The sequence below is a fragment of the Muscardinus avellanarius genome (genome assembly GCF_963383645.1).
Source record: "Muscardinus avellanarius genome assembly, chromosome: 19".
Lineage (NCBI taxonomy): Eukaryota > Metazoa > Chordata > Mammalia > Rodentia > Gliridae > Muscardinus > Muscardinus avellanarius.
Window position 1 is genome coordinate 21,472,525 of NC_137805.1, and position 13,368 is coordinate 21,485,892.

Consider the following 13,368-nt stretch of genomic DNA (forward strand, 5'->3'; position numbering starts at 1 on the left):
ATACTTTTATACTAAGATCCAGAAGCACACCGCAGTGTCCACTTGTCCTCACTTGCTGCGTGTGTGTGTGTGTGTGTGTGTGTGTGTGTGTGTGTGGTACTGGGGGTGAAATACAGTACCTTCTACCTCTGAGCTCTATCCCCCCAGCCTGTTTTTAACTTTGAAACAGGGTCTCACTAGGTTGTGAGAGGGCTTTGTTGCAACCTCCAGTCTCAGCCTCCTAAGTGCTGGGATTACACGTGTGCACCATCAGGCCTGGCTTGCCATTTGTGGTTAGAGCTGATGTTCTGGGGTGGGTGGACAAAAAGATAGAAAGGATGCTATTCAAACAGGTCGGGCCAAGCAGGGACCTGCAAGATGCCCGAGAAGCCCACAGGGGACAGATGAACACAGGACAGCGGGCACACATCTCAGGACAGAGGCCTGGGCAGCAGGAGCAGGCGCCTACCTGGCCAGCACCGAGGAAGGGGTGAGAGGCAGGAAATGGGGTTGAGGAGGTGGGGATACCAGCTGGAGGTCTGAGGCTGCAGCCCCAGTGTCATGGAACATGCGAAGCTCAGGGCAGCCTGGGGTTGGGGCAAGAGGCCCAGGGAAGTGCCCAAGAGCACCCCAGCTATAGCTGGGGAGCCAAAGGGGGCCTGGGAGCCCTGGGGCTGCCAGAGGCAGGGTGTTGGTGAGGCCGACATTCTCTCAGCTTCTATTCTATGAGCTGCCCCCACCCGACAGACCTGGCATTCCAGGTGAAGTGTATATGGAGACCTACAGCAGACAGGCGACCCTGGCTTTTGGGGACCTAGGGCGATCCTCCTGACAGGGCTGTTAAGTCCCAGCAGAGCCTCTGGTGTGGGGGTCTACGGCTCTGCTTTCTGCTGTGGCCCTGCCAACCTCACGCATACCCGCTGAATTCGGAGTGAAGCGGAGGGAGGCACAATGGGTTTGGGTAATTATTTTTTTTGTACTGGGGATTGAATCTAGGAACATTCTGACTCTGTTTTTTTTTGCGGGTCTGGGGATGGAACCCAGGGGCATTTGACCTCCGAGCTACACCCTCTGCCTTATTTTTTATTCTTTATTTTGAAACCGGGTCTCACTGAGTTGTAGAGGGCCTCACTAAGTAGCTGAGGCTGTCCGCGAACCGTGATCCTCCAGGTCTCAGCCTCCCGAATGCTGGGATTACAAGCGTGCGCCACCATGCCCGGCTTTCTGACTCTGAACTATACCCAGCCCTTTTTATTTTTTGAAACAGGGTCTCACTAAGTTCCTGCTCCCCCATGAACCCCATGCCACAGGCCTCAATGGCAGGCCAGCCTGCTCCACTTCCCCAAACCTGCCAGGGGAATCAATCCCACGACTCGGCGTCTGATCCACAGGGGAGAAGAGCCTGAGTGGGCAGGCCGCGGTGCCTGCAGAGGGCACACAGGGTAGGCGGGACCAGTCTGCTGCATACCGCAGCTTAGCCTCAAGGTGCGGCGGCCACGCGAGGCACAGGCAGCAACTGCACCCCAGTGGTCTTCCTCCTGAGCGCCAAGGGCCAGCCTGAGGTCTCCCACTGAGCCGAGGTAGTGGCCAGGCAGGAGGCTTGCACCATGACCTGCATCTAAACACACCTCAAGACAAATGTGGACGGAGCATGTTCGTCTTCGGCTGCTACTTCTCCAGGCCCCGGCTGAATGCAAACAGGTCTGTGGCTCCATCATAATTTTCTCCTGGGTCGTGGTCACACTGGGCCTTTGAACTTGGCCTTGCAATGAGACATCGACAGCTGCAGATGTACCGGACCACCACATTCCTATCCATACACACCAGGCAAAACACGCCCTCCCCACAGCCGTGGGTGTCAGCATCACCAATGAACCACGTGCCTTGCCTCTGGTGCCACAGCAAGGGCCTCGTGTCAGAGGGTGTGCAGCCCAGGCCCTTCCAGAGACGGTAGACCAGCTCAGGACTGCGAGCACAGGCCACAGGCGTCTGCTGCAATTAGACAACAATGCACCAAACGCTGCATTCTAACCGCACGCGCCATTCCAGAGTTGTGGTGTCCGAGACCAGCGGGTGTTATGTGCAAGGAAGCTGGTCCCCTGGCCTCTGACTGCCAGATGAGAGCGCACGCCCGGGCATTCCGCTGACACTGGCATCGAGCTCCTGTGCTGCCTGGCCGTGCTTGCAGCAGCAAGGATGGACGGCCAGACACTCACAGTGCCACTGTGCACAGGAATGGCGACGGGAAGGCCTCCCTTCCTCATGCCATACACCCAGTGCTGCAGGTGCTGCTGCTCCGTCCACGGTGCCGTCCTCTGTGCTCCTCCAGCTGCCCAGGGAAGCAGAGGGCTGGACCTCTCCAACGACAGACCAACGGATGGAAGCACCTGGCTGGCTCCTGCAGGGGCTTCTGTCAGGCCGACACGGGCCTCCGCTGAGCGTTGATCACTGGGGTGTGGTGCAGTACCCCTTCTTTTTGATGTATTCACATTGTTTTCTTGTAAAAAGATAAGTACTACTGGAGTGGGATAGATTAAAACCACAGCAGTTACAGAAAACTCAAGTTCTCTCTACCTTTCCAACTTTTTAACAGTGACTCCCACTGTGTTCGTATGGTATTTCTTTGTTCTTATCAATACATCTTTATAGAAGGGGAGAAAAAAGAGCCTTCAGATGACCATCATGAAAAAACGTGAAAACTTTTACTATCGAATAAGAACAGGCGGCAAAGGCAGCCTATTCCACATTTCTCAGGGTATGTGGGGAGGCAGGGCACAAATTCGCCCTGAAGTAGAGTTACAGAACTGAAGGTGCACAGTGGAATCGAGCAGGCTATGACTTAATACAGGATTTACACGACCACTGTCACCAAGACAGGTGCCCATACATCCGAAAAGCAATACAGATTTCCCAAGGAACATACCCGTCGTAAGAATGCGCACGTGTCAGAATAAAACGTGGACGCAGCAGCGAGGAGGAGGCCGTGGCCGTGCACTCCGCTCAGCGTGCCAGCTGGCTGGGTGCGGGCGCTCACTGTTCACCTGACACTGGACAGCGACAGCCTGGAAGGGAGCCCTGATCTGCTATCCCAGGATGGCAGTGTCTTTACCATTCAATAGGTGAGTCTTTCCGGAACCCTAGGTTCCTCCACGGCCCCAAACCAAGAGTGCACAGAAAAAGGGACACAGATATGCCACAGTCTTAGAAGGATGGCCTCCCAACTTTCACCACCTTAGCGTGCTCTGGCTGTGGTCTCTGGGGACACAGGGTCACCAGTCTTCAGACAAACATGTGCCCCAGCCAATATTTGCTTTTTCTAGAACCTGAAAACTTAATTCAAGTGATAAAACAAATTACTTCTCATTTACTTTGCAATAATCCCTGTGCTTCAGAAAATTCCAAACAAGAGGTTATTCCTCATATACCTTCATGATACAAGAACAGAATACCAGAATATTCTCGAGTTTCATTATTATATTGTCTTGGTACTGAGGATTGAACCCAAGGATGCTCTATCACTGATATACATCCCCAGCCCTTTATAATTTTTATTTTGAGACAGGGCCTCAAACTTGCGATCCTCCTGCTTCAGCCTCCCAAGTTGCTGGGGTTACAGGTGTGCGCCACTGCGCCTAGCAAGTTTCATTTATTTCAAGGCACTTTCTACCAGAAGGCATAAAAAGAAGAAATAAAATACTTAGTAACACATAACTGCACCCTTTTTGGGGTGTGTGGTACTGGGGTTAAGTGCAGAAATTTGTGCATGCAGGGCAAGCACTGTGTCACTGAGCTATCCCCCCAGCCCTTTAAAAAGAACTTTTATACTGAAACAGGGTTTCTCTGTGCTGCCCAGTCTGGCTTTGAACTTGTGGCCCTTCTGCCTCAGCTTCCCGAGTAGCTGAGATCAGGCACGTGCCATGAGGCCCAGCTAACATAACTACCTTCTGAGAAGCATGGCAGTGAGACCCAAATGAGACAAGGCAGGAAAGCCAAGTGGTAGAGCACGCCGGCTGTCCACGCTCCTTCACGTCACCTGCTTGCCGCTGGGACAAAGACGACAGCACGGGCCAAGTCCGCAGAGCACTTCCTCGAAGGGCACTTCCAGCCCACCAGAAACAGAAGCATCCGAAAGCTCCATCCACGGACACTGCGCACAGGGGTCTTGGCGTTGGCGGACCACATCGCTCTGACTGAACCGGGAAGTACAACACCAACACCTTGTCTTTTAACCACCCCAGCATCTCGTGCACGACAAGCCCCATCGTGACAGTCTGAGGATACTGCACACAGGATTGCCCATTACCATACATCTTCTACCCTCTAACGTGGTAACATGTCAAGTGATTATATATTCATTGTCCATGTAAATGATCTTATATACACTAATCAAAGATAATATGCTGGTCATCTAGTGCTTTTAAGAAAATGTACAGCTTTATTTCTACCTTTCTCCAATGTCTGCTACATTTGACCTATTACTACCCGAAGATTAAAACTCTCATTCCCTATAACTTATTTTTATCCTCAAATCTAAGGAAGGAAATAATTCTACAGAGAGGTCACCTCTAAAGATGACTGGAGAACCCGCCATCTGTAGGAGGCAAGGTAGACCTCCCTCTCTCCATCCTCACAAAGCAGGCAGCCGACGGTGAGAACGGAGGCCACGAGCAGTTTCCTAATGGCTGCAGCATCTTTATAAACCACACAGGTAAAAGCAAACACTGCAAAAGGCTCCTACCGCTGAAAATGGAAGTAGGGAAACCGAACACCTACCAGGCCCCGGGTGAGAGAGCGGGACAGACCACGAGTGGCAGCGCTCAAGGAGAGGGGCACACAGAGGTGCCGCCAGGAGCCCAGCACCTGGGCCGCCACGGCAGGCTGCAGGGGAAGCACAAGCAGACCCTGCAGGTCCAGATGCGACTGGCTACTCAAGGACAGGTTGGCCAGACTCCCCAAGTCAGCTGCAAACAACCTTGCTCTCCAGCAGACCCCAGAATACCTATTCCAGCTTCAGGACTTAGCTGAGGAACAACAGAGGCCCAGCCCACCTGAGGACAGACAGTTCCCGCACCACCACCATCAGACTAGCTGAGGGCTCCACAGCTGTGACCACTCTCAACACCGGCTATCTGCTCTGCAACCAGAAACTAAACTTACATCTGCGCTCACATGTGCAAGCGTCACTGCCAAGGGCGCTGAGCTGCACGCACGTGTGCCACGCCACACCAAACCACACCAGGCTGAGCCACGTCCCTCCTGCTCGCACTGAGCAGGGTCAAGGTGTAATGAGAAGCAGGACATCTGTGGCCCCACTCACAGAGAAGAGGAGGGACTGCTCACTAAGCTCCAGCGCAGAACATCAAGGCTCAACGCCCAGGCCTCTGGCGCAGCCGCAGGCCTCCGGCTGAGGTCCCTGTCCCCACCAGCACCAGGGCTGTTACTGTGTGGGCACAGGGAAGCAGGCCAGCAAGCTGTCCAAAAGGATGTTTTTCCAGAGGCCATTTTGGTCATTCTTGAAATCAAAGAGAAACCTTTATTTTCAACAAAACTGCCTCCATGAGATGGTTCATTTATACCCACTATAAATGAGTCTCTCCTCACGTAAAGCACCAAAATATATATTTAAAAAAATTTAAAACCACACAGCTCCACCCCTCACACACACACATCCTCCCAAAGCCACACAACCAGGACCAAAAGGGAAAAACAAACCAAACTCAATACCCCCACACAAATCATCTTGAATTAAGATTTACAAATTTATATATTCTTTCCTATGGAAGAAAAAGAAGAAAAAAAAAACAAGGGGATATGGAAAAACTGAAGATGAAGACCTGACAAGACTTAGGGAACTGCAGGAAAGGTCAGGCGTGCCTCCAAGCTGACAGAGCGCAAGAGACGGAGCAGTGCTCTCCATGCCCTTGGTGCGGGCGGGCGGGCGGGCGGCCTCGGTGTGCCTGGGATCCCTCCCGACTCGGCTCTCGCTGGCAATCATGCTTCAGGAGCCAGAGGCACCTGGCGCGGCTCAGGAGCAGCACGGTGCACAGACCAGGCCGGCCTTCCAGAGACAGGCTCTCTCCCTGGGGCTTGTCAGCGTTTTAAGGGCCATTTTTCCTTTCAAAAGGATGCTGGGTAAAAGTAAACAACAACCACAACAACAACAACAAAAACCCAAAATCAGTACATGGGAAAAAGGTTCCTACTGCTGTGAAAACCCCTCGGCTGCGCGGAGGGCGAGTCCTGTGCCTCGGTGGTGCAGGGCCCACCTGCACAGGCTCTACTTGGGCTCCTCGATCACGCCCTTGCTCAGGTCTGTCATTTTGGGGTATTTTACTTTCTTCTGGTCCAGCTCATTCTGAGCCCAAAGTAGTAGTTTCAGTAATTTTGCCAGCTTGGGTGTTGACTCACGATTTTCATAATCTAGAACAGCCTGGTTAACTTCACTCCACACCTAGAAAATAAATACATCCAATAAAGACACCACACACGCTAAGCACGGGCAATGTCTACTAATAATATGCGTTTTATGCTCTTAGAAATCTTCTATGAGAACACGGATGTTCATTTGAATCACAGATTCACAGTCAGGGCACTGAGGGGCAGGGGAGTGCTGGAAGGATTCAAGAGAATGCCAGGGGTGCGCTGAGTAATTTTTTTTTTTCTGAAAAGGGGCAGAAAGCCATTAGATTTGGGAATCCAGGTTTAAATGGACGTTAAGCCCATAGTTGTGAGCCACTCTGGGGCACTCAACACGGTCCCCAGCCAGAGGAACTTTCAGTCTGTCAGTGGATGTCAGTCCAGTTTGGAGTCAGGAAGGGCCATGGACTGTGCGAGAGGAAGGCCAGCAGAGGCCGGGGAGTGTCCTCCCACCAAGCCTCAAGGAAGCTCTCAAGTGGACCGCTGAGGGTGGGCAGGGAGGAAATGAAGCCCAGGAGGGGAGCCAGCGGCACCCAGGAGAGCCTGGCGGGAGCGAGGAATGGCGTGAGGAGTGCTGGGCTGAGCACAGGAGCCGCGGCGAAAAGAGCAAAGTCTCAGAAGAAAGCAGGTGTTCCCTAAATTTAAAACCCGTCACACACCTGTTTTCAGAAGTTTCCAAATAAACAGGAAGGCTATGATAAGAAAAAGTGGCAAGAGGATTTGGATACTGCCAGACAGTCCCAACTCTGTGCTCCTAGTTTTTTTTTTTTTGGTGGTACTGGGGTTCCTGGAAGCCCTTCTACCTCCGGGCTACACTCCCACGGGCTACACTCCCAGACCTATTTTTTAACTTTTTTATATGGAAACAGGGTCTCTTAAGCCAACGAGGCTGGCTCCGAACCAGCGCGATCCTCCTGTCTCCGCCTCCCAAGCGCGGGGATGACAAGCGTGTGCCACCACGCCCAGCGTGTGCTCCCAGTTTAACAGATAAAAGAGTAGAGACTTGGGAGGAGGCGCGGCCAGCACACCAGAGAGCCGGAGCCCCAAAGCCTCGGCCTCCTCCCAGCCCAGAACACGTCACACATGCCATCTTTTTGGAAATGAGGGCCAACTCTGCACGTGAGCCAGGGTAATAAGCAAGGCTCCTCTTTCCTCCCCACCACTACCTTCTGTCTCTGCATCATATGGAGGAGGTCTCCGAAGGGCGACTCCTCAGGGCTGTCGAAGGCCAGCAGGGCCAGCGTGCGCTCCATCTCCGTGAGGCACTCTCTGCTCTCCTCGCCCTGCTCTGCCAGCTGCGTCTGGGCAAACTCCAGTGCTGCCTCCGTCTCACGCTGGCGGATCAGCTCGATCAAGTGCTGTTGCTGGTGGGTGGAACACAGACAAGCTCAGCGCACGCTCAGGTGGTGGGTGGAACACAGACAAGCTCAGCACACGCTCAGGCCGGCGACACTGCGCCCTTGGCTGCAGCCAAAAGCACAGCTCGTGAGGCTGGGGTGCAGCTCAGGAGCAAAGCTCTTGCCCAGCACGTGTACAAGGCCCTGGGTTCCATTCCCAGCACCACCACCCAAACAAGGAAGGAAACAAAAACCCTTCTCAAACAAGAGAGTGCCCAGCAAGTTGCTAAATTTACATTTTTTTCCCCTTGTGGTACTGGGCATTAAACCCAGAGCGTTCCACCCCTGGTCTATGCCCCAGCCTCCCAAATACTGGGATTACAGGCAGGCATGTATGCCTCTAAGTTTGTATTTTTTTTGGTGGTACTGGGGTTCCTGGAAGCCCTTCTACCTCCGGGCTACACTCCCAGACCTATTTTTTATATTTTTATTTGGAAACAGGGTCTCCTAAGCCAGCGCGCGGCTGGCTTCGAACCTGCGTGATCCTCCTGTCTCTGCCTCCCAAGCGCGGGGATGACAAGCCTGCGCCACCACGCCCGGCTAAGTTTGTATTTTAAAAGCAAAAACAGTGTGGTGTAACCCCAGTACTTGGAAGGCTGAGACAGCCTCAAAGTCAGTTTCAGTAACTTAGTGAGACTCTGTTTCCAAATAAAAACCAAAATAGGTCTGGAGGTGTAGCTCAAAGGGAGAATGCCCCTGGGTTCACTTCCTGACACTGACACACACACACTGCTCACTCAAACCCTTTCCCTATAAACTCAGTAATACTCTGTTAACATGAATTAGCCCACTTTGAGTCACTACGAACAATCTTCATTTTTTTTTTTTTTTTGGTGGTACTGGGGTTCCTGGAAGCCCTTCTACCTCCGGGCTACACTCCCAGACCTATTTTTCATACTTTTTTATTTGGAAACAGGGTCTCATAAGCCAGCGCGCGCCGCTGGCTTCGAACCTGTGCGATCCTCCTGTCTCTGCCTCCCAAGCGCGGGGATTACAAGCGTGCGCCACCACGCCCGGCTGAACAATCTTCATTTACCAAGTGCCCACACCAGACAACTCTGCGGGAACTCACCTGTAGATGAAAGTAAAGGTACCGGTTTGTGTCCAAGAGCTCTGGATGGAGGCTGTTGATCAACGCAATGGCCTCCTGAATCTGACCCTTCAGAATCATCTCCCGAATCTTGATCCGCTCATCAAGTGTCTCTAGATCCACGCTCGGTTCAATCCCAGATTCCATTCGAAACTTCTCTGCTGCTTCCTTAAAGCCCTCTGAAAATGAAAACCCTCGTCACAGCCAGGAAAGGCAGCAGGGATTACCACGGTGTCTGTTCCTCTAGACAGCCCAGCTCCTTCATGAAACAACCTGAGCTGAACCACACTTGCTTAGGGCTCAGCATCCTGTCTTTGTGACTTACACCTTATGCCCTTGAAGCTAAATGAAGGCTGCGCACCCCCTGCCCCCCGCATCCACACCTTGAATCAGCCAGCAAGAGCTGCAATGGCTGCTGGCTCACTGTGGGTGTGCGCCTTGAAGAAGGCTGGAGTTCCAGGTCAGTACCAGAGCTGCAGAGCCGGCTCCAGGTGAGGCGGACCCGCCAGCAGGGCCCACCCCAGCTGTACCTGTAAGTGAACTGGCGACTCCCTCCAACAGCAAAGCTATCACAGCTCCTCTCCCCCGACCACAATTATATACCTAGATTTCCTCAGCCCTTCTCTGAAAAATTGTAAGAGATTAACTTAAAAGGAGAAACAGGGGTTTACAGGATGAGAGCTTAGGAGAAGCGTCCAAGTGCTATTTACTTCTGCCTGCTTCAACCCCCCCCCTCCTTGTGGTACCAGGGATCAAACCTGGAGTGCATCACCTCTCACCTATATCCCCTCTTTTTTTTTTTTGCAGGTCTGGGGATGAAACCCAGGGATATTCTACCTCTGAGCTACATCCCCAGCTCTATTTTTTATTCTTTATTTTGAAACAGGGTCTCATTTGAGTTGCAAAGGGCCTAAGTAGCTGAGGCTGTCCGCAAACTGTGATCCTCCTGTCTCAGCCTTCCGAATGCTGAGATTAAAACCGTGCGCCAACACGCCCGGCTCCCACCCTCTTTTAAAAAATTATTATTTTGAAGCTGGGCATGGAGGCCTACACCTATAATCCCAGGACTTGGGAGACTGAGACATGAAGATCACAAGTTTGCAAGCCAGCCTCAGCAACTTAGCAAGACCCTGTTTCAAAGTAAAACAGGGCTGGTGGTGAGGGGGTAGATCAGAGGTGGAATGCCCCTGGGTTCAACCCTCAGCACCAGCACAAGTTTATTTTGGGTCTCACTAACTTGCTTGGGCTGGCCCTGAACTTGTGGCCCTCCTGCCCTACCCTCCCAGGTAGCTGAGATAATAGGCGATGGCCATTTGCCCTCTTCCTTTCGTGTTTTTCAGTTGGGCACAACCAAGCTGGCATTTTAACAGACCAGCCAGAAGACAGCAATTATTTGTCTTTTAAATCTATTTCAAGCCAGGCGTGGTGGCACTGGCTTGTAATCCTAGTACTTTGGAGGCTGAGACAGGATGATCGCGGTTCACAGCCAGCCTCAACTACTTAGTGAACCCTCTGCAATTTAGTGAGACATGTTTCAAAATAAGGAATAGAAAGTAGGGCAGGGGGTGCTGCTCAGAGGTAGAATGCCCTTGAGTTCAATCTCTAGTACAGAAAAAAAAAATCAATTTTCAGAACAGTGTGTGTGTGTGTGTGTGTGTGTGTGTGTGTGTGTGTGTGTGTTTGTTACTGGAGATTGAATCTCAGGAGTTCTACCTCTGAGCTACACCCCAGCCCTATTTTATTTTTATTTATTTATTTATTTATTTATTTATTTATTTATTTATTTATTTTTGCGGGTCTGGGGCATTCGACCTCCAAGTTACACCCCCATCCTATTTTTAATTGAAACGGTCTCACTAAGTTGGGGAGAACCACAATCCTCCAGTCTCCGCCTCCTGAATGCTAGGATTACAAGCGTGTGCCACCATGCCTGGATTTTTTTTTAATTTTTAAATTTTTGGTGGTACTGGGGTTCCCAGAAGCCCTTCTACCTCCAGGCTACACTCCCAGACCTATTTTTTTATACTTTTTATTTGGAAACAGGGTCTCTTAAGCCAGCATGGCTGGCTTCGAACCTGTGCGATCCTCCTGTCTCCGCCTCCCAAGAGCAGGGATTACAAGCGTGCACCACCACACCCGGCTTTTTATTTATTTTATTTTGAAACAGTCTCACCAAGTTGTAGAAGGCCTCAATAAATTGCTGAGGTTGGCTGCAAATCTGGGATCCTCCTGTCTCAGGCTCTCAAGCACTGGGATTGGGAATGCCTAACAACTGTGGGCGTGTATGCATGCATGTTTTACTGGGGATTGAACCCAGGGGCATTCTATCTCTGAGCTACACCCCCAGCTGTATTTTTTATTCTTTATTTTGAAACAGGGTCTTCACCAAGTTGCAAAGAGCCTCACTAAGTAGCCGAGGCTGTCTGAACTGTGATCTTCCTTTCTCAGACTCCCAAATGCTAGGATTACAAGCGAGCACCACCACGCCTGGCTTTTTATTCTTTATCTTAAAACAGGGTCAAACTGAGTTGTGGAGGGCCTCATTAAGTAGCTGAGGCTGGCTGTGAACCCCAATTCTCTTGACTTAGCCTCCCAAGTGCTGGGATTACAAGCGTGCACCACCACACCTGGCTTTTTTCTTGTTTTGTTTTGAAACAGGGTCTCGCCACATTGCTATGGGTGTCTTCAAACCTATGATTGTCCAAAGTGCTGGGAGTATAGACATGTGCCACCTCAAGCAGCTCAGAACACTCTTTTTTGGGGGGTTACTGGGAAGGAACAAGGGCTTTCTAGCTCCGGGCTACAATCCCAGACCTATTTTATACTTTCCTTGGATACAGTTTGCAGAGCCTCACTAAGTAGCTGAGACTGGCCTCGAGTCTGCATGATGCTCCTGCCTCAGCCTCCCCAGTACTGGGATTACAGGCGTGCGCCACCACGCCCGGCTCTTCAGAACACTCCTAATGATTTGGATTATCTAATTGTAAACTGTCAGAGGCCAAGAAACTAGTTTTTGTTTTAGGTCTCAGAATTCTGGGATAATTATTTCATTTCTAGAAAATAGTATCTTTAACTTAGTAACTTAAAGATGTGTCAAGTGAGCATGGTGCTTTCATAATGTCAGAACGCAACAAAACTTCGCCATCCAGATTCAGAAGTAAAGCACTGCTTGTGCAAAAGGGAGAAGGGTCCACGTGGGCCGCACAGCCATCCTTACCTGTGACCAAGTAGTTCATGATGAGGCGGTTCATGTCTGCTCGCTGGACATGCAAGTTACTGAGCTTTTCCACCCACTCATCCTTCGTGATTTCATCGGGTTTTTCTGCATAACTCATTCTGATTTATTTCTACAGGAAAAAATAATAATCAGTAAGGAACTCTATGCCTAAACCCACTGTGGTTGTTTGATAATGACCCTGGGTTCAATCTTTAGTACTGAAAAAAAAAAATAAATAAGAGTTAAGTGCAAAGAATCTGAGCCCCAAATCTATGTTTTGGGAATACCAAGAAGGTTGAGGTATTGGAAAATAGGATAAAAAAAAAAACCCAAAGTCTTAGAAATAAGAGGTCACAAGGTTGGCTGATGTCCTTACAGGCTGAGGGAGGTGTTTAGATTCCCCACTAGTACAAAGGACGGCCATTGGAGAGTTATACGCTGTGACACGTGCAGAAAGGGAAGCTGTAATCCTAAGTCCACCAGAGTGACAAAATTAAAGTCTGGTGATGCCAAGTGTAAGCCAAGACATGGCATTCTCTTCGCCTCCTTACTTGGTGCAGTGAAAACAAATGATCACTCCTTGCAAAGCTGCACAGGGTGTCCCTGAAGCCGAGCACTTTTGTTCCTGATAAATCTATTCTCTAGAAAAATTCACCTGTATGCACCAAATTCAGACAACCTTGTTCATAGTACTATTCAAAATGACAAAAGTGAGAGCCAGCCACCTTGACGTTCATTCCATAGGAGCACGGACAAAGCAACGCTGGTATGCAGAAAGCACATCCAAACCCTTGGGTAGGTGTGTTCTGGAATTTGGAACTTTATCGATTGTGCACAGGTGATATTGCACAAGTTACCATGTATTTTTATGACAGTCTCTCCAGGGCCTGAGGCAGCACTCCACAATCAAATATAATTTCTTCAGTGACATGTATGTGTATTCAAGTGTAAAGGAGGCTATCAGACTTTACTAAGTCAGGCTTCAAAATACAAAATAGGTCTGGGAGTGTAGCCCGGAGGTAGAAGGGCTTCCAGGAATCCTAGTACCACCAAAACAAAACAAAAGCTTATACTGGTGCGTTGTAGAGCCACATCATGTTTTGTATTCTTAAGTAAAGGCGTGAAATCTGCGGCTCCTGTGGGAGGAGGGTAGGGTGGCGGAGGCCTCAGGGGCAGCTGTGCCAGGCTGGGAACACTGCTGGGCTCTTGAGACAGCTGCTGTGGCTCCACTGCCAGCTGTGTTTTCGCACTTTGCTACTGACGCAGAC

At 50.6% G+C, this 13,368-nt stretch overlaps 1 protein-coding gene across 1 annotated transcript; it reads right to left on the minus strand.

Moving 5' to 3' along the window:
• Positions 1-6,256: 6,256 nt before the first annotated feature.
• Positions 6,257-12,218, minus strand: GID8 (GID complex subunit 8 homolog; the record flags this gene model as incomplete). Its single annotated transcript, XM_080716326.1, has 4 exons — positions 6,257-6,430; positions 7,563-7,760; positions 8,866-9,062; positions 12,101-12,218. 4 exons carry the CDS (start codon positions 12,216-12,218, stop codon positions 6,257-6,259), a joined length of 687 nt encoding a protein of 228 aa, XP_080572452.1.
• Between the last annotated feature and the right edge of the window lie 1,150 nt (positions 12,219-13,368).